A 25,191-nucleotide genomic window follows, 5' to 3' on the forward strand; every position below is an offset into this window, starting at 1 on the left:
TATGATCAACCTCATGATTGGAGGAAAAAATAAGGTCAACTCCAACCAAATAACACAACATGCTACTATAGCGTCATAAATTGTACACCCTTAACTAGGGTCGTACAATTCCACACTTAAGTTAGCACTTGCCTTAGTGTGCTACATTTTGCATTTTCAAGATTCCTTTAAGAATTTAAGTGTTAATTTAATTAAATCTAAAGTCCCCTCTCACCATTCTACACATTATAAAATTAGGGCCTTAACCCTAAGTGTGCCCCTTTTATCTTCTTTAATCATTAAGTCCTGATAAGGTCCTATTTTGACCTTCGCATATCTAAACACCTTGAATTGTTGCATCGAGCTAGAATTGAATTTGTAATCACAATACCTTGCATCCCTAAAAATTCGGAAAAAAGTTGGTTGGACCATGGTGGTTCGCCCTGGTCCCAACTTTTTATCCCTGAATTTCAAGATCATGTTTTGGCAGTATTATAATGTTTAAATCTTGCTTCGTGCAAAATTATATCAATTATAGGTTGGCCTATCATCAAAAATGAAGTTAGGGTTTCATATATATAACCTTTCTTTTCCTCATTTCCATTCTCTAGCAATTGAAGGAGACCTCTTGTAAAGTGGAAGTGTAGGTTTATGTGAAGTCTACAATCAACAAATCAAGCTTTCATCAAGTTTTCATCAACCATTTTCATCATCAATTGACTTTTTTGAGATATTGATGAATAATAAGATCATCGACTACTGATTGGCTTGTACCTCTCCCTTAGGGTTTTGTATGGTTTCATGTTATTTTCATATCTCTACGTGAGTTTCACATCACTTGTTTTAAGATTTACATTATTGTTTTAGATCCATATTGCATTTGTGATTTGAAGCATTTACATTTACATTATGTTCATTTAGGGTTTTACTCCAAGCACAGGGCATAACTCTAGTTTTGCAATCTAGATCATTAGGAGCTTACAAACACATGAGATTATAAGGCACACACACATTCCAATATTACATCGGCTATTTGTGAAGGTGAAATCACCAAAGCAAGGGGTTTGACTAAACCCTATATAGCCACCCAAACACCAATTTTTAAGTTGCAGGTGCAGGTACATAAATGTGGTGGAGCTGGGATCTTTCAAAAAGTCAGAACTCATAGACATAGGCCCAGATCCAGAAGGACCTAGATCCCTAGAACCAGGGCACTCGACGCCCTAGTTCTCTGCACTTTTTGGTAGATTTTGGTAGTTTGGCTTTTCAGGTCTTCAGTTTTCTGATTCCAGACTTGCAGCTCAACATAGTAACTGGGACCATAGTGCCCTGGTTCGACTCAATTAGGCTCAATTTTTGGTGATAGGTGCACATCAAAATTTCATTACCTATTCTATAATCTGTCTCTCAGAATTTGTTTTGTATCTTTCTGTTATTGCAGTTTATACAATCATTTTCATTCATTTCCCTAGCTTAGTTTATCATTTGCTACATCTAACTCATTTCCCCTCATAGCAACAAAGGAATAGAAACCCTACAGAGATTCCTTGACTCTCTTTCATAAGAGGAAGTCAAAGTGAATCATCTCCTTAGGCTCTTTTGTATTCGAATGTGTGAATGAGAGTGGGATTAGGTCTTAGTTTACCCAATTCCATTTTCACCCAACATAGCTACAAAAAACTTGAAGGTAGAAATTTTGACTTCCTGAAAACACAAAATATAAATACTAGAATAATTTTGACAATTATCCAGCATGAAATACTTCCTAGAGAGGTCATTTAGACCTCAAACATAAATTATGGATGAAAATATTAGATAAACATAAATTCACTATTGTTTATTATTTTTATTTATATTAATTAGCTCGTCCTTCTGAAACTTTTGCCACAAACCTTAATGAATGTAAATGCGGATAAGATAGATACAGAACCAAAACGACCACAAATTCGGATTTTGATTTCCAAAAGAAAACGGAGAATGAAATATCCAAATTATGACATTCTATCATCTATCACTGCAGCCTACATTTTCCTCAACTTCTATAATGGCTGCTCTGCAAATGAGTTATGCTTTTAACAAGTTAACATCAATCAGCGAAGCCAAGGTTGTCACTGCCAACCACTCCTCCAAACATTACTTACATTGCGGTCTCCCTCGAAAATCAAGAATTAGGAGTTTGGCCTCTAGCAATATAGAGACTGCAGTTCCTGAACCCACAGAGAACATTACGCCACCCACTTCTCCTCAAATCGACTTCGTTTTTGTATCTGTGAGTTCATGCCTTTGGATTTACAGAATTGTTAAGAAAAATCTAATTTTGGGCTAATTCTGTTTTGAATTCAGAGTTAATTTACTACGTGGAAGCATGATTAATTTAGTTGACTTATCGAGTTCTCAAGAAGATACGTGTATTTTGGAAAATGTAAACAGCCAGAGCAACCATCAGAAGAGGAGTTCGAGGTGCAGAGAGGTCCAGCCACCGGGGGCCAGAAACTTAGAGATATTATGCTGGACAACCAGCTCGACTTGTATGGTCCTTATTATGTAAGTTGACATCCTTCATTGGTTTGGTTTTTCACTAGATTTCTCCTTTTGTATTTGTGATCCCTACGTAATCATGACAAAAAGGTTTCGGCTAATTTTTGCCATTGGCGGCTACCATCCAAGCGAATGATGGTCCATGATGACCGAACCTTCAAACACGGATCTGAAAATGCAATCAGTTAAAGCATTAGACAGAACAAGATAAAGTTGTATCAACTTTTTTCGGACATGCTTCAGGGTTTCTTCACAAAGAATGTAATTTTCTACTACATAAAATAAAATTCTCCGTATTTATAAATTAGAATGGATGTCAGAATTATATGGCTACTGTAGGTATATCAGCCGATTTAAAAAGAGAGATTTGAAAAAGTGAGAATTCAGCAGAGCTAACTGAGATTTAGCCCTCGTTTCAACGAACTTCTGTGTAAAGACTCGAAATAGTATTTTTAATAAATCTTATATATTTGAGGTCAGCTTTATATTATGTAGCCAAAGTTTCCTTGAATTATATACTCAAAACATGTTTCCAACCATCGTTGAAAGACAAGCTCTGTCTAGTTACTGTCAATTCCTTTTGCATTGGAACTAAAGGTGTTGTGGAGATATGGTTGTCTCGTGGACTAAGCGCAAGCTTCTGAGAGCCTGGTCTTACAGCACTATCTTCAAAACTAGAGTGCAGTTTGCAAAACTTGTGAAACCATATGGTTTTCGATGGGACAAGATGACAAGCGCAATTGGCTGAGATCGTTTTCGGCCATGTTGAGAGGAGAGGCCATTGACTGGTTCACAAACTTAGAGACGGGGCAAACAAGTTCGTGTGAAAATTTGAAAACGGCTTTCCTAGAAGAATTCAAACTCCTGAGGGATGACAATGAAATTGTAGCAGAAATATATAATACCAAACAAGGGAAGAATGAAACCGTATGAGCTTACAATTGTAGGCTCAAGGAGTTGCTGAACAAAATGGAAAACAAGTCCGTAAGTGGATTGAAGAACCAGTGGTTTGTCAAGGGATTGGTCCCCTCTCTCAAGAAGAAAATGAATGTTGTCCCTTCGTCATCGTACATCGACGCTTACAATCAGGCGATGGACATCGAAAGTCAAAACAAGACATCAAGGGGGAAGAAGAAGGCCAGTGATGATGACAGTACGGATGAGAGTAGCGACGGAAAGTCAAACACCGTACAAGCCCTACGGAGAGATATGCTGCAAATGATGAAGGAATTGAAGGCAGGAAAGGAGAGTGCCAAGGAGAGCAAGGAAGTATGGTGTATCGATTGCAAGGTAGAAGGTCATACCAAGAGCACCTACTCGAAAAAATCATTCTGTGACATCTTTCAGGTACTGGGTCATTCCCTTCAAGGAATGGTTGTACAAATTGAATACAAGGAGCACACAAGTGCTCTTCGCCCAAGGGAAACAAGCTGCCCCACCAACCACACAACCCAAACCATCGGCAAACTCGGATGCCTCGATAGGAGGGTACCGTAACAATCGGTGAGGGAACCACCGGTCTAACAATAACACACCGAGAAGCAAAATCTAGTACGACGTGAAGGGGAGACCCATGATCTAGTGTCAGAAATGCAACAAGTGGGGTCACTTCGCTCGTGAATGCCAAAGTGCTAACAATAATGCTAGTTTGTTGTGTAAGTGTTGTGGACTGGGAAACCATGAGGATGCAGACTTTTTGAAGCAAAAAGGAGTGAACGTGCTAGACATAAAAGAGCCAGGCAAGGAAGTATTGGCGATCACCACACTCCAAACAAAAAAGGCACTGTACCCTGATCCATGTATGGAGAAGGAAACACTCCAAGAGGCAAAGGCGGAGGTTGAACGAGCGATGTTGGAAGAAAGAAGAGTCTCACATGGTGCCGTCAGTTCTCCACTACGGGCGGAGTCCAAGAAAACTATAATGAGGCAGATGTTGCAAGCCACCGTACCAAAACGGGTGGCAGACCTTCTACAAACTATGCCGCAATTGAAGGTGGCCCTCAACAATGTAGTTGAGGTTGAACCAGTTAGCCAAGAATGTTGTAAACCAATAGCGAAATCACTCGGCAACTTGATTACGGATCCCATGCTACTCATAGTAGGGGTTGGAAGGAAGCCAACGGTGGTAGAAATGGAAATCATGGGACAAAAGTTGATCAACACCATCGTTGATGGAGGCTCCAAACTCCAAAGTGAATGTATTGCTCGAAGAGACCTAGAAGGGCCTCGGCAAGCCAACACTTTGGTTGTCAACCTTCCAATTAGTAGGTGCCGACCAGCACAACATCAAACGTCTCGGGACGCTCATGGCACAGAAGGTCATTATTGGCACTCAACCTTTCCACCTGGACTTCATGGTCATCCCATTGGAAAAGAAGGCATACGATGCCCTCTTTGGAAGGGGTTGGTTGATCGTTGCCAAGGCGAACCATAACTGGAAGAACACACTCTCCATCAAGAGTGAAGGGTAGAAGCATGTCATTGATTTGAGGAATTAGGTCGTAAGTGAAGAATTGGCATCCTCCGACTTGAAGTTTGATGACTCTAGGGACTATGAATGGGGTATCGAGGATGGAAAGAGGAAGATGGAACCCAATGACGAAGGGGGGCTAGAGCTGGAAGGCTGTTCAAAGGATGAAACCAACTCTCTTAATGGGTTATTCCATTGGCAAATGGAGGACTATGAGGTCTTCCACCCGGGCTGTGACATACTGGAGATCAGGGAGATCGAGGTTGGCGAAGGTATGCAGAGCGATGCTTTCCCCCCGGAGTACGGAGAATACCAAGAGGGAGTGGCACGGGTTGATGACACACCAGCCCACTGGTTTGAAAGGGACAAAGCAATAAAATATGAGGAACTAGATATAAAGAAAGTAAACCTTGGTGATGAAGATAAGCCAAAGATTATTCTGGTCGGAGATGATTGGAACCCCGTGTTGAAGGTGGTGGCCTTTAAAATTTTCATGGAGTACAAAGATTTGTTTGCCTAGACGTACAAGGACTTGAAGGGGATCCCTCCGAAACTTTGTATGCATCAAATCCCTCTCATACTGGGTGCCTAACCCATACGGAAGAGGCTGTAGCGGATGAACAAGAATTATGTTGCTAAGGTGAATGAGGAAATTGAAAAGATGCTGGAGGTAGGAATAATTTTTAAAGTGGAAACGAGCGAGTGGGTCTCGCCAATAGTGATATCCTTGAAGAAGGAAGCTAATCAAATAAGGGTTTGTGTAGATTTCAAGTTCCTCAATGTAGTCACGATCAAGGTTCCCTTCCCGATCCCGTTCACTAATAGTATCCTGGAAGAAGTGGCAAGCCACGAAATATACTCCTTTATGGATGGTTTCTCGAGGTTCAACTAGATAAGTATAGTGGAGGAGGAAAAGTTGAAGACCATGTCCGTGGTGGAGGGCGGGGTGTATGCATACAACAAAATATCGTTTGGCCTGTGCAATGCCCCAACAACCTTCCAGAGGATCATACTACATATTTTTGATAAAATGTCTGTGAGAAATTCTAAAGCCTTCTTGGATGACTGGTCAATATAAAGTGGGCAGGAAACCCACCTCACTGCACTGAGGGAGTGTATGGAAAGGTGTTGGAGGGCACAATTGGCGCTGAACCCTAAAAGTGTAGATCTATGGTGCCACAAGGGAAATTGCTTGTTCACATAGTATGCAGAGAAGGACTGAAGATCGACCCAGATAAGATAAGCGTCATCGTTAGGATGGAGAGCCCGAAAGATTTCATAGGGGTCAAGTCCTTCTTGGGGCACGTCGGCTACTACAAAAGGTTTATCAAGGGCTTTGCACACATTTCTTACCCGTTGGCCATACTAGCAAGGAAAGGGGAGCCGTTCACATGGGGAGATGAACAGGAGAAGGCGTTCAATGAACTCAAGTCCAAGCTGGTGAATGCACCCATCCTAGCCTACCTGGATTGGGATAAAGAATTCCATGTGCACGTTGATGCGTCGGATTATGCAATTGGTGCTACATTGGCACAAGTAGGGATGCAGGGACTAGATCATCCAATATTCTTTGCCACTCACATACTCTCAAAAGCAGAATGCAACTACAATACAATCGAGAGGGAGGCACTTGGCATGGTGTACTTTGTACAAAAGTTTCGGCACTACCTCTTGGCGACACCATTCAAATTCTATGTGGACCATCAAGCCCTCATGTACCTAGTGAGAAAATCAATCATTCAGGGGTGAGTGAGTAGGTGGTTGTTACTTAAGGAAATCACTTTCACCATTATATTACAGTCGGGGAAGAGCCATGTGATTGTGGACCAATTGTCAAGAATCAAGTCAAGAAAGCCGATGAAGGGAGTGAATGAAGACTTTTTGGATACTCACCTTTTCCAAATAGCAACACTACCACCATGGCATGAGAGCATATGTCGACCTCCATGTTCCCGAGGGATATGCCTCCAAGTGAGAGGAGGAAGTTGGCACTCAAGAGTAGAACTTTCCAGTTGATAAATGGGCTGTTTTACAAAATGGGACCCGACCAAGTCCTACGAAGGTGTGTGATGCAAGAAGAAATTCCAGGGGTACTGAAGGAATCTCATGAGGGGTTTGCTGGAGGACATGTGGGACCTGACGCCACGGGACAAAAGGTGCTATTGGCAACATTGTGGTGGCCGACTCTACATATTGATGCCCGAGAGTGGGTACTGGAATGTGACACCTGCAAAAGGGCAGGTAAGCCATTGAAGAGGGACTTCATGACCCTATTTTCGTCACAGCCATAAGAATTATTTGAAAGATGGGGTCTGAACTTCGTAGGGCCACTAAAGGCAAGCAGTATGCATCGGTGCCAATACATTGTCGTGGTGACAGAATATCTTATGAAATGTGTGGAGGCAAGAGCTCTACCGGACAACAGTGGCATCAACATGGTGAGGTTTTTGTACAAGTAGATTGTGACACGATTCGAAATCCATATACAAATCACAAGTGACTGCGGGGTGCACTTTGTAAACCATGTAATCAAGGCAATGGCGACAAAATTCAAGATATTTCATAAAGTCAAGTTCGTACTACCCCCGAGCCTACCCCGGAGCCAACAGGCAGGTTGAATCAACAAACAAAGTCTTAGTATCGATAACATACAAATCTTGTGGAGTAGAACAGGAAGACTGGGAGGAGAGGCTTCCGGTGGTACTCTGGGCATACCGTATGACCTACAAGGTGACAACGGGGCATACCCTGTTCCAGCTTATGTACGGACAATAAGCAGTAGTTCTAGTAGAATAGATCGTACACAACTTGCGGAAGGCAGTGAAAAAACGTCTGGGGGAGGTGGAAAGCTTGAAGGAGCGTCTCATAAAATTGATAAAATTGGATGAGCGACAGGTACTGGCACAATGGGTGATGGAGGTTGCCCAACACCAGAGGAAATTCCGTCACGACAAACACCTTTGGTAGATGAATTTCCGGTGAGGACAGTTGGTCCTCAAGTATAATAGTCGTAACAACCGAAGCTTGGGAAATTTCGAATCCGTTGGTTGGGACCCTATAAAGTAAGGGTGGTTGGCCATAATGGCTCGATAAAGTTGTCAACCTTGGACGATAATCCAATAAGAGACCTTGTGAACGGATCGAAGTTGAAGATATATAAGAAAAGAGAGAATCTTGTGATTGGAATCAACATGTTGGGCTATGCAACTCGTGGCCACTGGACAATCGGGAGGAATGAGGTGCTCGAAGAAGACTCGGTGGTCTGGGAGCAACCTTATCAAGCGGAGGAAAATTGGGCTGATTTGATAACCATCTGGGGGAAAGGGTGGTGCCGAAGCATGTGGAGGGTATTGCAGTACTATGCATTCATAAACATCTCATGAATGCATATTTTGATACTCTAGCCGTGTGGGTAAGGTACGAAGGGCATTGGATGCGGAAGGCTCCGTATGAATGGACCTGCCGAGGGTATGTGGCCTATGAAATTGATGAGGAGGCTGAGGCATGACGAAAGGAAGAGGAGGCTGGAAAAGAGGAGCCACTCGATCTGGAAGAGGAAATTGACTTGGAGGAGTACGGTAAAACCTTGGGCCCATGTTTGAAGATGATCATAAAAGCCGATGATATGTTCATCGCCGAGAGGGATGGACATAATGAAGAATTGATCAGGTGGTGTGTAGCGAAGGGGAAGGAGCCCCCATCTCTACCGGTCTCGAACTCACTCTGAAGGGTGATACCTAATCCAACAAAACCTTCGACATTTGATGGAGAAGAGGTGACTTGGTACCAGTAGTATAGAGGCCAGTGTGTGGATGGAAGGTACAAGGGGATAGGGCCGACACCCTTGATAAAACTTTCGACTTGGGAATACCTTGGAACCTGTTGCAAGAATGAGTGCTACAAAAAGCCTCTTAGAACATGCTAGTGGAGGTACTCGTCCGTGGTACAGATGACACCACAGGAAGAACCTCACAGAACAAAACGGGAGATGGAGACTGACAATATAGAAGGGTCAGACAAAAGAAAAGGTAGGAAGGGAGCAAGTTGGCAAAGCCAAGAAGAGCGACAAAACGAGCTGCAAGGAAAATTAAGTTGCGTAAATTGAAAAAAACAATTGCAGGGGTAGAGGCGGCTGTACAAACAAAACAACGTCGAAAAAGAACTCGAAAGTAATTGAAAGCTGAAAGTTACCGGAGAATGCTGAAGGTACGAAAAATCACATTTAAATGCTCCGGTGGAGGTAAAGTTTGGACAATATTAAAATGTTAAAGTTAGAAAAAGTAAGGGAGGTTGTAAACATTAAAAGGAAGGGGTTAGGTTTCATTAAGAAATTAAAACAAATGGGAAAAATAATAGAGGAAGGAAAAATAAATAAAATAAAATGTAAATCATTCTATAAAAAATTGATGTGTTATGTACTCCTAACCCTAACCCTAGCATCGAAGGGTTTTAAAACTTCACCAATGACCATTTAGCCTCAAAATGCATAAAGGAAGAGGGGGAAGCTGGAAGGCAGTGGCAAGCAGAGATATACACAGAAAGTCAAGAAGAAGACAACCTACCCTACAGATTGGTGTCATACAGAGTTGGTTTGGAGGAATAGTACGTCATTATGGATACAGTGCCAAGAAGATCCGTACATCGTACGGATACAGTGCCAAGACGATTTTCTCGCCTTATATGTTGTGGAAAACATATCGTATGCTGTACGGATTCGGAAAAGGCTGAAAGTGAACTCTACATTGTACAAATTCAAGACGGAGACATCTACATCATACGTTGTACGGATTCAGTGATTGGAGACCAAGGAATCCATACCGTACTCTGTATGGATTCAAAATTGAATACAGAGGAATCCACATCGTATGCTGTATGGATTCAGAGGTGAAAGGAGATGTCCACACCGTACGCTGTACGGACTCAAAGGTTGAAGGGGAAGAAGTGCGTATGAATAGAGAACACATCGTATGCTATACAAAGTGTGCAAAAGACACATTGGCTGCACCATATAGATGAAGGAGAGAAGGGATATTTTGTTTCTTCGTACGAACAATCCATACACAGTGGTGACTAATGTACGAACGAAATAGTGCACAAGAAGTTGTCAACAGTGGCCGTATGTCAAAGGAAAGAAAATCCGTACGTGGTAGTGGAAAGACCCATACATAAGGAGGCACAACCGTACATCATAGAAGAGCAAGAATCATACGGAAAAGAGACAAATCTAGAGCCGTACGACCAAAAAATCAAAATGGTAAGAACAAGTGTGGGAAATCCAAGCCAGGGCAAGAAAGGAGACTGTTACATTAACGGTTGCAACTATTAGCACTTGGTATATAAAGGACAAAAGGGCTTCAATTTGAACATTTCCAACATGGCCAACAATAGTAAGACTAGAAAAAATTGGCCATGAGTGCAAAAGGATGAGTAGGTGATGGTAGAGAGTTTGACATTTGAGAGCATCATTGGCGTAGACTGTCGTACATGGTGGCAGGAAGCCCTCGAGGACCACCCGTTGAGAACTTCCATGCACAAAGACAAAGTGGACAAGCCCATTCAAATGCCTGTCTTCAACCTGAGGGAGTTCGAACGTGTGCTGCAAACGATGGTGGTAGGATATGACCAACACTTTAATTGGTTGGTAATCGAGTTTTAAGGGAACTCACCATTTCTTATGAGTCGGGGAATTTCGCCAGGGTATTTGGCATCTTAGCCAAAGGATTGAAGGTAGAAAAACTGGCTGGCAAGATGAAGAAAGAGGAAAAGCACAAATTGCTACGGTTAGTGTGTCGGAGTGACCTCATAGATGAGTAGTGGAAGGGGATATGGAGCAACACAAACAACTGAGGCATGAAGAAAAGCTACATTGTCACAGCCAAGTGGATATGCATTATGGACCTAATCAATAGTAGGCTGATGGGTGCAAGTAGAGCATCGGACATCGTGGTACGGATGATCTACTTGATGAATGGTATTACAGTGGGCATTGTTTATGATGGGCGAGTGTGCTTTTGGAGAGGATTATAGAATTTCTAACCCTCGAGCATAAGACCTTCTACATGGGTCACCAGGCCATTGGATTGTTTCTAGATGCCGTGCATACACAAGTGCCTTTGGATGGTTGGGGATAGTTCCAACCCCTTAGCAGAGTAGAACCCAATAAACCTCCCATGTTCTATTGAATGCATATGGATACATTTTCAGGGGAGGACCAACCAAGGATAAAGAGACGGCTGGAATGGCAGGACCTGCAGGATGTGGAGCCAAGTGAAGAGGTAGGCATAGAAGAGGAAGGAAGTGTGGGTGAAGAAGAAGAGGATACGACCGATGTGGCGTCGACCGAGAGTGATAGTGAGGACAATTCCTTTCAAGTAGCCATACATGGAGAGGAGAGTGTTTTGCAGCTAGAAGGTGAAGCTGTGGAACCAGAGGACATACTTGCCGAGAATGAAGAGGATGTTGCCAAAGGGAGTGGGCAGCCACAAAGGGGGACCATACCTGAGAGAGTCCCTACGACACCCACTAGCTGTGGGAGTCGCGTCATGTTTGCATCTGCGCAGTTGTCTCCAACAACACATTTGATATCACCTCGCATGATGGTCTTGAGAGTCACTACAATGGAGGGGTTGGAGAAGGCTACCCCTTTGACCATTTCATGGGGAAGTAAACATGTTCATGCTAGCGCCGCACCAGCCAGTGGAGTTATAGTGACTAGTGTACCAGTCTCCGTACTAGTTTCCATACCTATCGTATCAGTTGTAGTTGCACCTGCCAAGATTGTATCGGTTGCATCTACCAAAACAGTACCAGGCAATTGACTAGCAAAAGATGTGGATGCCTCCTTAGATAGTTGGCTGGGCAAATTTGCCATGGTAGTGAATGCACCCAATCCTCCTTTGTCATGTCCCCTCTTTAGTTTGTCTAGTAGAGACATGTGAGTTAGCCTATTATGGGGTCTCGTAGGCTGGCAGTGGTGGATAGAGACTCATGCAGGGTATTCAGTATCCGGAGTTGGCATTTCAGATAGTTTGAGGGCCATTGGGAGCACTTCCTTGATTTTAGGGAGATTCCCTATTTTTTAGGAGGTTGTGGTAGTTCCCATATTGGAGGTTCCACGAGACCATGTCATGGTTTCAGTTTCAGGGAGTTTGGGTGTGTTTCCTAGTTTCTAGGAGCATCCCTAGATTTTAGGGATGGGACTGCCAGTTAGCTCAGCTTTTCCGGCATCGGTCACATATAGGTGACAAAGTTATATTCATGATTGTTTGGTCATTTTGGGCTATTATTGGATATCTGGAGATATTTTAATATATTTAAATATTTCCTAAGTTAGCGATTAAATAAATTAAAATAAGGCTATGTATTTAGTCATTTCAGAGTAATAAGGGGTTTCTGGCTTCATCTGGGTTGATATGCCTATGTGTTATAGCTCGTTGGAAAGGTCTTGAACTTTGCTACATGATTCTCACCTTCCGGAGTCTTTTTGGATGCTTGAAGGTATTTATTTGCAATTTAGTGTTATTTTCCTATAGTTGACGCCATAATGAGAAAATAACACTCTTTTCATAATGCGCCAACTTTACTCCCTTTTAGGGTTTGGCTTGGAAAGGAAAGGAGATATAAGGAGATGAAGACCAAATTGTTCATTATCTTTTTACACAATCAAATTTATTTTGCGAATTAGCTCTGAGTGGGCGATTCTTCATCTGGGACGCAAACCCCAAGATCTGGACTGGCTGGGACGTAGCCCTCAGCAGTTATTGGCATTGGATTCTTCAGGCAGAGTGCATTGTTGACAGAGATTGAGTATGCCATTCTTCGTTGTGGATTCAGGTTGCAGAGTAAGGGTTTCAGCATGGCAGATTGATTCTTCAGCTTGGGCGTGATCCTTGCAGCCTTAGGGCCGCCATTTGCAGCAGGTACATCCCACGTGGAATGTAAGAAATGCATGTATTCAGCCTTAGACGTATTCTTGATTCATGATCACTATTCACCTTTCAGTTTGGCATCATTATTGGATGTAAGTTCCTTGGATCTGCATTGGAATTATTATTTGGTTTTACAAATCAGAAATCTGTCTGGTATAGCTTGTAGCAATTCTGAATTTGGCTGTATGTTCTTATTTATTTTCAGTCTCCTTTCATGTTTACTGTTCATTATTCATTACTTGTTTGAAAACTATCAAAAAACACAAAAAGAAACAAACCTTTTGCAACTTCTGTCTATTCTCTAAAACCATCAAAGGAATCATAGGAAGTTATAGTTTATTAATTTAAAAACTACAGCAGGTCAGCAAGGGGATCCATCGGGGATCTTTCAGTGGTATCAGAGCTATTTGCCTGCTAGCCTGTGGGGTTAAGCTTTCTTTTTTCTATGCATCCGGGAAGAAGTGACTTATACAGATATTATACCTGCAGAAGAGCTCAGTACGAGCATGAGAGTGGGAGAGAACAGGAACCTATCATGGCAGATGAACAGGTGGGTGCCGGAGTAAATCAGGCTGAGGAAGAAAGACAAGAGAGAGAGCTGATGAGGACTCTCATCACTACCCAACCCAGGATTGTTCAGACCTTAGACAGAATACAGGTTACCCTGGAGCGGTTGGAAGTGGACAGACACAGAGGTAGACGGAGTAGATCAGTATCTGTGGTTGGAAGCCAGCATAGTCAGGGATCTCACACATCAGCTGGGAGCTCTCATCATTCCCCTAGGCGTGAGAGACATCATACACCAGTTAGGGATAGACCATTACTTCCTCGATTTATACCAGGTGAGCATCCGATACAGGTAGAGCCACCAGAGGTGGATTTTTTAGGATTCAGTCAGGGCGGCTATAGCTGAGTGGAGAGCCCTACCCCCAGAGGTTAGGGATGTTTTTCCTTTTCCTCAATATTGTGCACAGCGTAGAGATACCGCTAGGTTCAGAGGAGACCGGGGCTATAGGCCTTAGCAGCAGAACTATGACCTCAGTAGAGCTACTGGGAAGATCACATTGGCTACATATGATGGGACTAGTGGTACGAGTGCACGAGCATGGGTGCACAAGCTGGATATATATCTATCACTGAGACCCATGCCTGAGTGTGACGCTATTCAGTTTGCTGTCTTACATTTAGATGGGGTTGCCTATGACTGGTGGCTCCATGGGTTGGTCACCTAGGACCATGCCATGGTCCACTCCTATGCAGAGTTCACTGAGCGCCTCATTTCTAGGTTTGACCGTAAGGACACAAAGCTCTATTATAGGGAGTTAGCACATCTGAGACAGACTGGGCATGCAAAGGCGTATATTAATGAGTTCCAGCGTATTGCAGTTATGGTACCTGATATGCCCCAGAGGCGCAGTGTGATGCTATTCATTGAGGGACTACATGACAGGCTTAAGGGATGGGTACGTGCTTTCAAGCCGACCACTCTTAAGGACGCCATAGATGTGACATTGAGATTGGACACCACTCCTACTTTTTATCAGACAGATAAGAAGCCGTTTAGGGATTCACGACCTCCTCAGAAGGCCAATACCTCTCAGTTTAGAGATGGACAGACAACTAGACCTCCCAGGATGGACCAGGAGACACGAAATGATCTGAGAAGGCGGAAACTATGCTTCTCATGCAAAGAGCCTTGGGAGCCCGGGCACCGTTGTATGGGCAAGGGCAAGGTTCATATGATTGAGGTAACATCCGAGTTTGGGGATGAGGAGATACCAGACAGTGACACTAAGGACAATATGAAGGAGACTAGGCAGGAGCAACCACAGTTGGAGATAGACATCCCTGAGCCATTGGCAGTAGCCAAAGTGACTATGGCCACCCTTTCTAGTTATCCTAGATTTCATGCCTTTCGGTTGAAGGGTACAGTATAGGGCTAGCGAGTCATGAGCTTAGTTGATACAGGGGCCACGCACAACTTTATTGATCAGAAATTAGTTGAGAGGCATGGGTTACAGTCTGAGGTGTTTGAGGGTTTTGGAGTAAAGGTTGTGGATGGTGCAGTTTTGGGCTGTACTCGGCAGATTCCACAACTTAGCATTCAGATGGGGGATTATACCCTGACAGATGACTTCTATGTGCTACCCTTGGAGGACTATGATGTGGTTTTGGGCATGCAGTGGTTACAGGGTATTGGGAGATATATTATTCATCACCATCGTATGTAGTTAGAGTTCCTGTCCAAAGGGAAGAAGGTCATTTTGAGGGCGGCTTTAGATGGTGAGCCTAAGGAGGTGTCTTCTCGCAGGATGGAGACTATCCTCAGACAGGATGATGTGATTTGGGCTACACATTGTTTTGTGAAGTCCAAGACACTTACACTTCAGGATGGCGGGGCATTTCCTGTTGATATTCAGTCGATTATGGACCGTCATGGCAGAGTTTTTGGTGACATACCTCCCTGTGTACCCCCAGATAGAGGGTTTGAGCATGGGATAGAGATGGAGGATGGAGCTAAGCCAGTAATTACCACTCCATATCGTCATGCTCTATCGTCATCCTAGAGCATATAAGGATGAGATTGAGAAGACCATTCATGAGCTGTTGGACATGGGCTTCATTCGCCCTAGCTCTAGCCCCTTTGCTTCTTCTGTGGTGCTTGTGAAGAAGAAGGATGGGACACTGCGGATGTGTATTGATTATAGGGCATTGAACAAGAAGACAATCAAGAACAGATATCCCATTTCCCGCATCGATGAGTTGTTGGATGAGCTTCATGGAGCCATATACTTCTCTAAGATTGATCTTCGTTCAGGCTACCATCAGATTTGTGTACGAGCTGAGGACGTACACAAGACTACCTTCCGTTGTCATTATGGGCATTATGAGTTCTTGGTGATGCCTTTTGGCCTTACCAATGCACCGGCTACTTTTCAGTCATGCATGGACCATATCTTCAACAAGCAGTTGAGGAAATCGGTTCTGGTATTCTTTGATGATATACTGATTTATAGCCATACATGGGAGGATCATATCAGGCACCTTGAGGAAGTACTTAGCATTATGGAGAGTCAGTCTCCATTTGCTAAGTTGTCCAAATGTGAATTTGGACTTACAGAGATCTTATATTTGGGGCATGTGGTCAGTGCTGATGGAGTGAAGGTGGATGAGGAAAAGATTCAGGCAATCCGAGATTGGCCCTCTCCCAGGAATATCACCGAGTTACGGGGATTCCTTGGCTTATGTGCTTATTACAGGAGGTTCGTGAGAGGTTTTTTCACAGTTAGCAACACCTTTGACCGATCTCACGAAGAAGGGGGCTTTTAGATGGACAGAACAAGCACTAGGGGTCTTTGACAGACTCAAAGGGGTTATGAGCACTTGTCCAGTCTTGGCACTCCCTGACTTCTCGCAGCCATTTGTACTTGAGTGTGATGCTTCAGGAGTGGGCATAGGGGCGGTTTTGATGCAAAACAGACATCCCATTGTTTACGAGAGTAGGAAGCTGCGAGATAATGAGAGGTTGTATTCTACATATGATAAGGAAATGTTGGCTATTATGCATGCATTGGCCAAGTTCAGACAGTATCTTGTTGGCAGCAAATTCGTGGTAAGAACTGACCACAATAGTCTGAAATATTTCCTTGATCAAACAGAGCTCAATGATCGTCAACAAAAATGGGTAAGCAAGATTCAGGCGTATGATTTTGACATTGAATTCATTAAAGGGAAGAATAATACTGTTGCTGATGCACTTTCTAGAAGACCCTCACTTGCTGCCCTATGCTCATTAAGTGAGATTTCAGCAGATTGGAAGTCTCAACTTTTAGTTGAGTACTCCAAAGATCAGCATGCATGTGAGGTCATGGATTGATTGGTATTGGATGACAAGTACAGTGCGGTTGATGATGTCATTTACTACAAAAATAGGGTATATCTTGTTCCTGGTTCTCAGTTGAAGGAACAGATTTTGCGTGCTTACCTTAATACTCCTACAGCAGGACACCCAGGGTATGGTAAGACTTACAGGGTAGTTCGGGAGAGATTCTTCTAGAAGGGCCTCAAAGATGATGTGCTACATCATGTTCGAGAATGTAGGACTTGTTAGCAGAATAAGTCGGAGCATACTTTCCCTGTTGGGTTGTTGCAGCCCTTACCTATACCAGAACAAAAGTGGACAGGAATCTCTATGGATTTCATTACAGGTCTTCCTCGGGTTCAGGGGAAGGATTGCATCTATGTCGTCGTGGATAGATTGACTAAGTATGCCCACTTCTTTCCGATTGCAGTTGGCTTCATAGGATCTCAGGTAGTCGAGCTATTCTTCAGAGAGGTGTTTAGGCTCCATGGTCTCCCCAAGACCATAGTGAGTGACAGAGACAGCAGATTCATGAGTTCTTTCTGGCAAGAACTTTTCAGGCTCGCAGGCACGGAGTTGACACCCAGTACTAGTTACCATCCCCAGACAGATGGGCAGACCGAGATAGTTAATAAGTGGGTGGAGGGGTATTTGTGCAACTATGTGTCAGGACAACAGAAGGCATGGGTGCGTTGTTTATACTTGGGCGAGTATTGTTTTAATACTACTCATCACATGTCTATTGGTATGACTCCTTTCAGAGCCCTCTATGGTTACGATGCACTATCTTTTGTGGATATGGCTGTAGGAGACAACAGGGCTTCTTTGGCATAGGATTGGTTACAGGAGAACCAGGATATCATGAGATCTCTGAGAGAGAATATGCAGCATTCACAGAATCAGCAGAAAATCTATGCTGATCGACATAGGATTGAGAGGGCATTTGAGGTGGATGACATGGTTTTCCTACATTTGCAGCCTTACCGACAAAGCACCCTTAAAAGGGGTGGGGCTGAGAAGCTCAAGCCTCGGTTTTACGGACCATACAGGGTACTCAGGCGTGTTGGGGAAGTTGCCTATGAGATTGAGTTACCACCTGATAGTCGGATTCATAATGTGTTCCACGTGTCTTGCTTGAAAAAGGCACTGGGACAACATATTGTACCATCCCCTGATCTACCTCCCTTGGATGAGGAAGGTAAGTTGACTTTGGTTCCTGAGGAGATCATGGAGGTGAGGGAACGTCGGCTGAGGAACTGGGTGATCCGGGAGTATTTGGTCTGTTGGCAGGGTCTTCCTATTGAGGACACCACATGGGAGGGAGAGGCCATTTTGCAGCACCCAGCATTACAGTTGCTTGCGGACAAGCATCTCCGAGAAGGGAGGATTGTCATGTCCCCTCTTTAGTTTGTCTAGTAGAGACATGTGAGTTAGCCTATTATGGGGTCTCATAGGCTGGCAGTGGTGGATAGAGACTCATGCAGGGTATTCAGTATCCGGAGTTGGCATTTCAGACAGTTTGAGGGCCATTGGGAGCAGTTCCTTGATTTTAGGGAGATTCCCTATTTTTTAGGAGGTTGTGGTAGTTCCCATATTGGAGGTTCCACGGGACCATGTCATGGTTTCAGTTTCAGGGAGTTTGGGTGTGTTTCCTAGTTTCTAGGAGCATCCCTAGATTTTAGGGATGGGACTGCCAATTAGCTCAGCTTTTCCGGCATCAGTCACAGATAGGTGACAAAGTTATATTTATGATTGTTTGGTCATTTTGGGCTATTATTGGATATCTGGAGGATATTTTAATATATTTAAATATTTCCTAAGTTAGCGATTAAATAAATTAAAATAAGGCTATGTATTTAGTCATTTCAGAGTAATAAGGGGTTTCTGGCTTCATTTGGGTTGAATGCCTATGTGTTATAGCTCGTTGGAAAGGTCTTGAACTTTGCTACATGATTCTCACCTTCCAGAGTCTTTTTGGATGCCTGAAGGTATTTATTTGCAATTTAGTGTTATTTTCCTATAGTTGACGCCATAATTAGAAAATAACACTCTTTTCATAATGTGCCAACTTTACTCCCTTTTAGGGTTTGGCTTGGAAAAGAAAGGAGATATAAGGAGATGAAGACCAAATTGTTCATTATCTTTTTACACAATCAAACTTATTTTGCGAATTAGCTTTGAGTGGACAATTCTTCATTTGGGATGCAAACCCCAAGACTGGACTGGCTGGGACGTAGCCCTCAGCAGTTATTGGCATTGGATTCTTCAGGCAAAGTGCATTGTTGATAGAGATTGAGTATGCCATTCTTCATTGTGGATTCAGGTTGCAGAGTAAGGGTTTCAGCATGGCAGATTGATTCTTCAGCTTGGGCGTGATCCTTGCAGCCTTAGGGCCGCCATTTGCAGCAGGTACATCCCACGTGGAATGTAAGAAATGCATGTATTCAGCCTTAGAGGTATTCTTGATTCATGATCACTATTCACCTTTCAGTTTGGCATCATTGTTGGATGTAAGTTCCTTGGATCTGCATTGGAATTATTATTTGGTTTTACAAATCAGAAATCTGTCTGGTACAGCTTGTAGCAATTCTGAATTTGGCTGTATGTTCTTATTTATTTTCAGTCTCCTTTCATGTTTACTGTTCATTATTCATTACTTGTTTGAAAACTATCAAAAAACACAAAAAGAAACAAACCTTCTGCAACTTTTGTCTATTCTCTAAAACCATCAAAGGAATCACAGGAAGATATAGTTTATTAATTTAAAATCTACAGCAGGTCAGCAAGGGGATCCATCAGGGATCTTTCATCCTTCACTATGTACAATTGTGGGTGGTCATGTTGGAGAGGATTGGCAGCAAGGGGGAGGGGTGGTTGTAGACGTATATCTGGAGGCAGAGCAATATGGCAGCAAGGAGGAGAGTTAGAAGGACAACACTATCGTTGATATTGAGGATGAAAGCATCCAATTAGGAGAAATGGGGATGATTGGTGCTAAGTCCAGGAGACAGGAGGAAGACCATGAGAACAATAGCATTTTGGTGTTGAAACCTGACCCATAGGATGCATTGGGATCCATCCGCAAATTCTTGGTCGAGTTAGATGATTTGACTGATGTTACTTGTGGGATTGCCGACCTATCCAGACAGGTGGATGTGGGCTCGGTACCTGAGGCAGAGAAACTCCTTGCCTTCATAAAGGGAAGATGCCAGGAGGAGTTTGCACGACACTTTACAGAGTGCGATTGGCTAGCTTTGGAGACTAAGTAGATGGTGAGGAGGTGGCAATAGATGCATACCATGGAAGGGCAGGGGAGACTTGGGCCTACGTTGCAAGGCATGGAGAGATCCTTTAGGGAGACTTTTTATCAAATGTGTAAGGCCGAGGTAGACTGAGAGGTTGCCATGGAAGAGGTCGCGGGCATCAAGAAGGAGTTGGCCCTTCAGGCTGAACTAACAGTGACAGAGCAAAAATTGAGGGCTGCCTTGGAGGATAAGGTACCACAACGCAAAACACTTTTAGCCGAACAAAGTGCCAGGGTGGGAGAGATGGAGGAGCGTCTGGCTGTACTAATGAAACAGTTGGAGCAGAAGGAGAATGACATGATGGAGGCAGTCTATATGGTGAAGACAGCTCGGGAGCGCTAGCTTGTTGTCGAGCGGGACTTGTGGCTCTACACAGAGCAACTATAACACCTCTGACAACAGCTTCTAGCGTCTTCCACTACTCCAAGGACGTCTCTCACCCTCCCAGTTCTTAGTCATGTTATATTTGATAGCCGCAATTTGTCTTAGTCGTTTGGAAGATGACTTCTTTTTTTGGGGGGCTGATGTTGGTGGTAAATTGCAGACATACGAATAATACTTTGTTATGTTTAGTTGATAAATGGCAATGTAATGTCCCCATAGGGGTTAGTTGGTAGTTGCCAACGGTTGGTATCTTGGCCAACTGCCGGGTGGTATATATGTGTCATATTGTGTTGGGAATGGGATCACTATTGTTGTATCCATTTACATGTTGGAATAAAAGTTATATCTTTCTACCATAATTGTTCTATATTTATATATGTTGTTACTGTTCATGTACCTGTTAATCTCTGTTTACTTCTGGTAGTTTGAGAACCCACACCGTAGGGAGTAAACATAAACCATCTTATATAACTTTGAAGTGGAGACGTAGAGTCATCCCTCTTTGCAAGGGATGTCATTCTTCATAGGGTGGTGTCTCTTCCCAAATGTCTATTATCCTTAACTAATCAAATCGTTGCTGTTGACACATTAGTTCACTGCCTTAAACATAATTACCGCTTGTAATACAGATCATTGCCTTATTAGATCTGCCTTTATAGTTTTTGACATTCCTTTTCTAAACTTGGGTGATTAACCATTTTTATATATGCCTTTTGACATAGGCATTTAAACATGGGTCGACTCAAATATGAATGTAAATTTATTTCTGAGTTGGCCAACAAATGAAATAATAAGTTGGCCATATCAACAAGTTGGCTAGAAATATAAAGTTTATTTTTTTAATGTAAAGCATTGTATAACTTGGAGGCTGGCCTTAAACAGATTTGGTCTGATCTTGAGTTGGCCTCCTTTTGGTGCTGCGATTTTGTGGTATTAAGCCCTAGTCTTGGGTGGGGCATGGCAGTCCGCCCTTCCCAAGACTTCTTGCCCACAAGCAATGCTGGTTTTAATCTTGTTAACCAATCTTTTTTGAAGGGTCCAACCCATCTCTTGGAGATTCATAATCCTTAAATCCTCCATTAGCTTCCGTAACCCTGGTATTACCTTGAGCTGTAAAATTAAACTAAATAATATATGTATTTACTTTTAAGCGAGCTATTGGGAATTGGCAAGGTTTGTAAATTAAGATGAGTTTTTCCACATATTAAGATGGGGATTAGAAGCACGACACACATCTATGACCTCAAACACAATGTTCTCTAAAAAAATTTATATCTTTTGGTTTGCTATAGTTATTCTCATATTCTAGATCGACCCAAAATAGAAATTCAATGATGATAGGAATACGTTTACAGTAATCATAGATATTCAAACACGGGGCATACACATATAAACACAAAGCATACACATGAATATATGTAGACAGGAAGTTACACACAAATACAAGTATTGTTCAATCCCTTCTCATTGACTAGAATGCATCCATTAATTTATCTTTATCCTGTAGGTTGGCAGGATAAAGGCTCTGATACCATTTGTAATGACGCTTTTTTGGGATGCCCTAAATCTTGCCCTAAATCACAAATTTCATTCAAATAAGAAATGTAAGATCATAAGAGGTATAACTTTGCCCTTTTAACAAGATAAACTTTAAGTCCTGCAAACATATTAAATAATATGGAGATATATATACATAATTTACAAATCTCAATTATTTCCTAGGTTACCGGGTTCGCCTCTGGGCCCCCCTGGTACGGGTCCGGTTCGACCAGGGTTCGAAAAACCCAGAGTGGGTTCGACCCTGGTCGAACCCGGGCGGACCCAGTCGAACTTGGGCGGTTGGGCGGCCCGTAAAGTAAAAAAACAATGCAAATTTAATTTTTTTTTCAATTCCGCCTTGTAAAAAGTGAAAGTTATAACCTTAAAAAGCAGAAAATTAGACGTCTTAAAAAAACAGAAAACTGATGCACGCCATGGAGTTCCGTGTGGGTTTGAAGGTTGTGATTTGGTGTTGGCGGCGGGGGCGCTGCCCCTCGACCCCGCCCTGTACTGCGACAGGGAGCGCACCCTGGGCGCTGCCCTGGGACCCTGCGAGGGGCGCTGCCCCTTGACCCCGCAAGGGGCTCTGCCCCTTGACCCCACTGGGGGCGCTGCCCCCAGACCCCGTCGGGGGTGCTGCCCCCAGACCCCCACAAGGGGCGCTGCCCCTTGACCCCAATGGGGGCATTGCCGACAAAATCCAGGTCCTTAGTTTGAAAAATTAAACTTGGATGTTCTTAGTTTGAATCCATTTAATGATCAAACTTTAAATTGTTGAAAGTTGAAACAATGATACTTGAATATTTTATCATTTTGATAATAGACTTGATGTATATGATGCTGTTATGGTATGATCATGATGCTACAATTACAAGTTTATGTTGGTTTTGTTGTTTATATGATGCTATGTGACATGCTAATCTTAATTCATGCTTATAGGTTGCATATATATATAATTTACATGTTTTTGTACTAACGAACCCAAACGAACCCAAACCCCTTTTCAAAATTTTGCCGTACCGAAGTACCGGGTTCTTCGAACCCGAACCGGTGCCCGAACCTGAACCGGTAACTTAGATTATTTCCATTAAGGTTAGCAATCACACAAATGAGTACCAATGCATATAATTACCCTAATGCATTAGGTAGATCTAATCACATGGAGAGTTTGAATGAAGGAGCATGATAGGATCGACCCGAAGCCATCTTCACACTAAGCCCAGAGTGGTCACTCACCCTCTTGGCTCCAAGTGGTAGGCACATTAGACATCCAGCATGGAGTGCTACCTAGTGGAACACTTGTATCTACACCCCCTATTCATGTTTCCTTATTCCATTCTCTTATGACTGAGGGCATGTGGGATTCACTAATACTTTCCCTAATAACTGATCCACATTATGGAGCCCCTTGGGAGATCATCCAAGGTGCCTCAAGCATATCAATCAGGCCTAGGAGCACGGAATGACACCCACCATTCAGCCTCCCAGCCCCACTCGGGGTTGCTCTATTTGAATGGAACCTTGTGCTACTTGCATCCCTCATATGTACATTCTCACCTCCATAATGGGATAGTTCGTTGTTTTAAGTATTAAAGAATCTTACATATATATACTCTGTTATATATCTATCTTCTGAAAGTTTCTGTTCTCAGAGATCAGTTCATACAAAGCATCATACAAATTCATTAATATCAAAAACCATGCTTACTACAGCCCTGCAAGCCAACTTACAAAGAACTCCAATCTCTATCTAGAAGATTAGGCTGCATTTAATTTTTGCAAGATCTCATTAAATATTTGTTACAACTGAAGAATTTTATCTAATAAAGTGACTATTTTATTATTATCACTTTATTTTTTAATTAAATTAATCAATTAAAGTCATCCCCTTTGAAATAATATTAATTTCTGGACAACTTCATCAATTAATTCAAAAGTATGAAAATTTGGGGACATTATAGAGACTGCCAATACAATGCCATGTGTCTGAGGAGTGTGATATATAGTGCAAGTAGTCCTAAAATCGGCTACTACTGCAATCTACAAAATAAATGGAATTCTTTTTCTGCTTTAAGGGCTAGAAATCCCTTGAAGTAGACTCTAGAATGCAAGAAAAGAGAGTGAGTGAGTTTTCAACAGTTTATTGGGAGCAGTTGGCAACAGATCTAAACTGATACCATAGGAAATATCTACAAATGCCAAGTGGAGCAGATGCTATCAGTCAACTCTCGGAACACCCATTTCCAGCTGCATTATAAGCTTTCACGAAGAATCGGGTGAGAGAGATGGAACAAAAGTGTATGGTATGGGATGCATGATCAAACATTTTATTGGATAATCGGACTGAGAATCCTGATCTACCTTGGAGGGAAACCCAGATCCTTGCAGTGGCCAGAAATTGAGGCTCATGCTACAGATTTAATGAACCTAGGGTGCATGGAACACTAGACTAATGCTGATCACTATTGGAAGTCTTACTTTCAAGCCCTGATGATGTCATCACAGTCATATATATTAATGTATAATGGTTTACCCATCATATTTTTGGGTAACCTTGACCTGCAGTTTACTTGATTTAAACATAGATTCAGGTGTCTTGATTTATCATACATGAGGAGAAGATGACTTTTGCCTCGAATGGAAATGGTTCACAAGTACCAAAAGTATTCCAGTAGTCATGAAGGGATCCTATTGATCTATGCCCTCAATTCAAATTGGATGTCACTAAGGTCTAGAAATAAATGCACATGAAGAATACACCATGTTTAACATAATAGAAGTGAGGCACAGTCATGTAGAGGTTACTATACCAGATTGTGAGAAGTCCCTGATGGATTGACTTATTAAATTTATTACAATACAATAAAAATTTACAGTTATTTTTCTTTAATATATTTTTTATACATTAAAAAATCATTGTTTAATAAGTTAAATTTACTATTTACAAGTATTGTAGTTAATTCTAAAATATTAGTATATAAAATTTTCAATTAAATATAGTTTGCTTTATTTTGATATTAACAAACATAATTATTTAAATTCAATTTTAAACTTATTAATATTTCTAATTTATTATAGTTTATTTAATTTTATTAATAATTTTGATTTACTAAAAAATAAAAATTAGCAAATATAAATATTTATATTAAAATTAAAATTTATTTCTTAAAAAAAAAATCAAATTTA

The 25,191-nt window shown here is 42.2% G+C and overlaps 1 protein-coding gene across 1 annotated transcript in view; it reads left to right on the plus strand.

Annotated features, from left to right (window-relative positions):
• The first annotated feature begins 1,920 nt into the window (after window positions 1–1,920).
• Window positions 1,921–25,191, plus strand: part of LOC131037999 (photosynthetic NDH subunit of subcomplex B 3, chloroplastic) — a 99,732-nt gene continuing 76,461 nt past the window's right edge. The window contains exons 1-2 of the mRNA XM_059207309.1: window positions 1,921–2,248; window positions 2,410–2,523. Coding sequence (XP_059063292.1) covers window positions 1,973–2,248; window positions 2,410–2,523 — 390 coding nt within the window. The 5' untranslated portion in view covers window positions 1,921–1,972. The remainder of the gene's footprint in view (window positions 2,249–2,409; window positions 2,524–25,191) is intronic.

The sequence above is a fragment of the Cryptomeria japonica genome, chromosome 6, assembly GCF_030272615.1.
Source record: "Cryptomeria japonica chromosome 6, Sugi_1.0, whole genome shotgun sequence".
NCBI classification, from domain to species: Eukaryota; Viridiplantae; Streptophyta; class Pinopsida; order Cupressales; family Cupressaceae; genus Cryptomeria; species Cryptomeria japonica.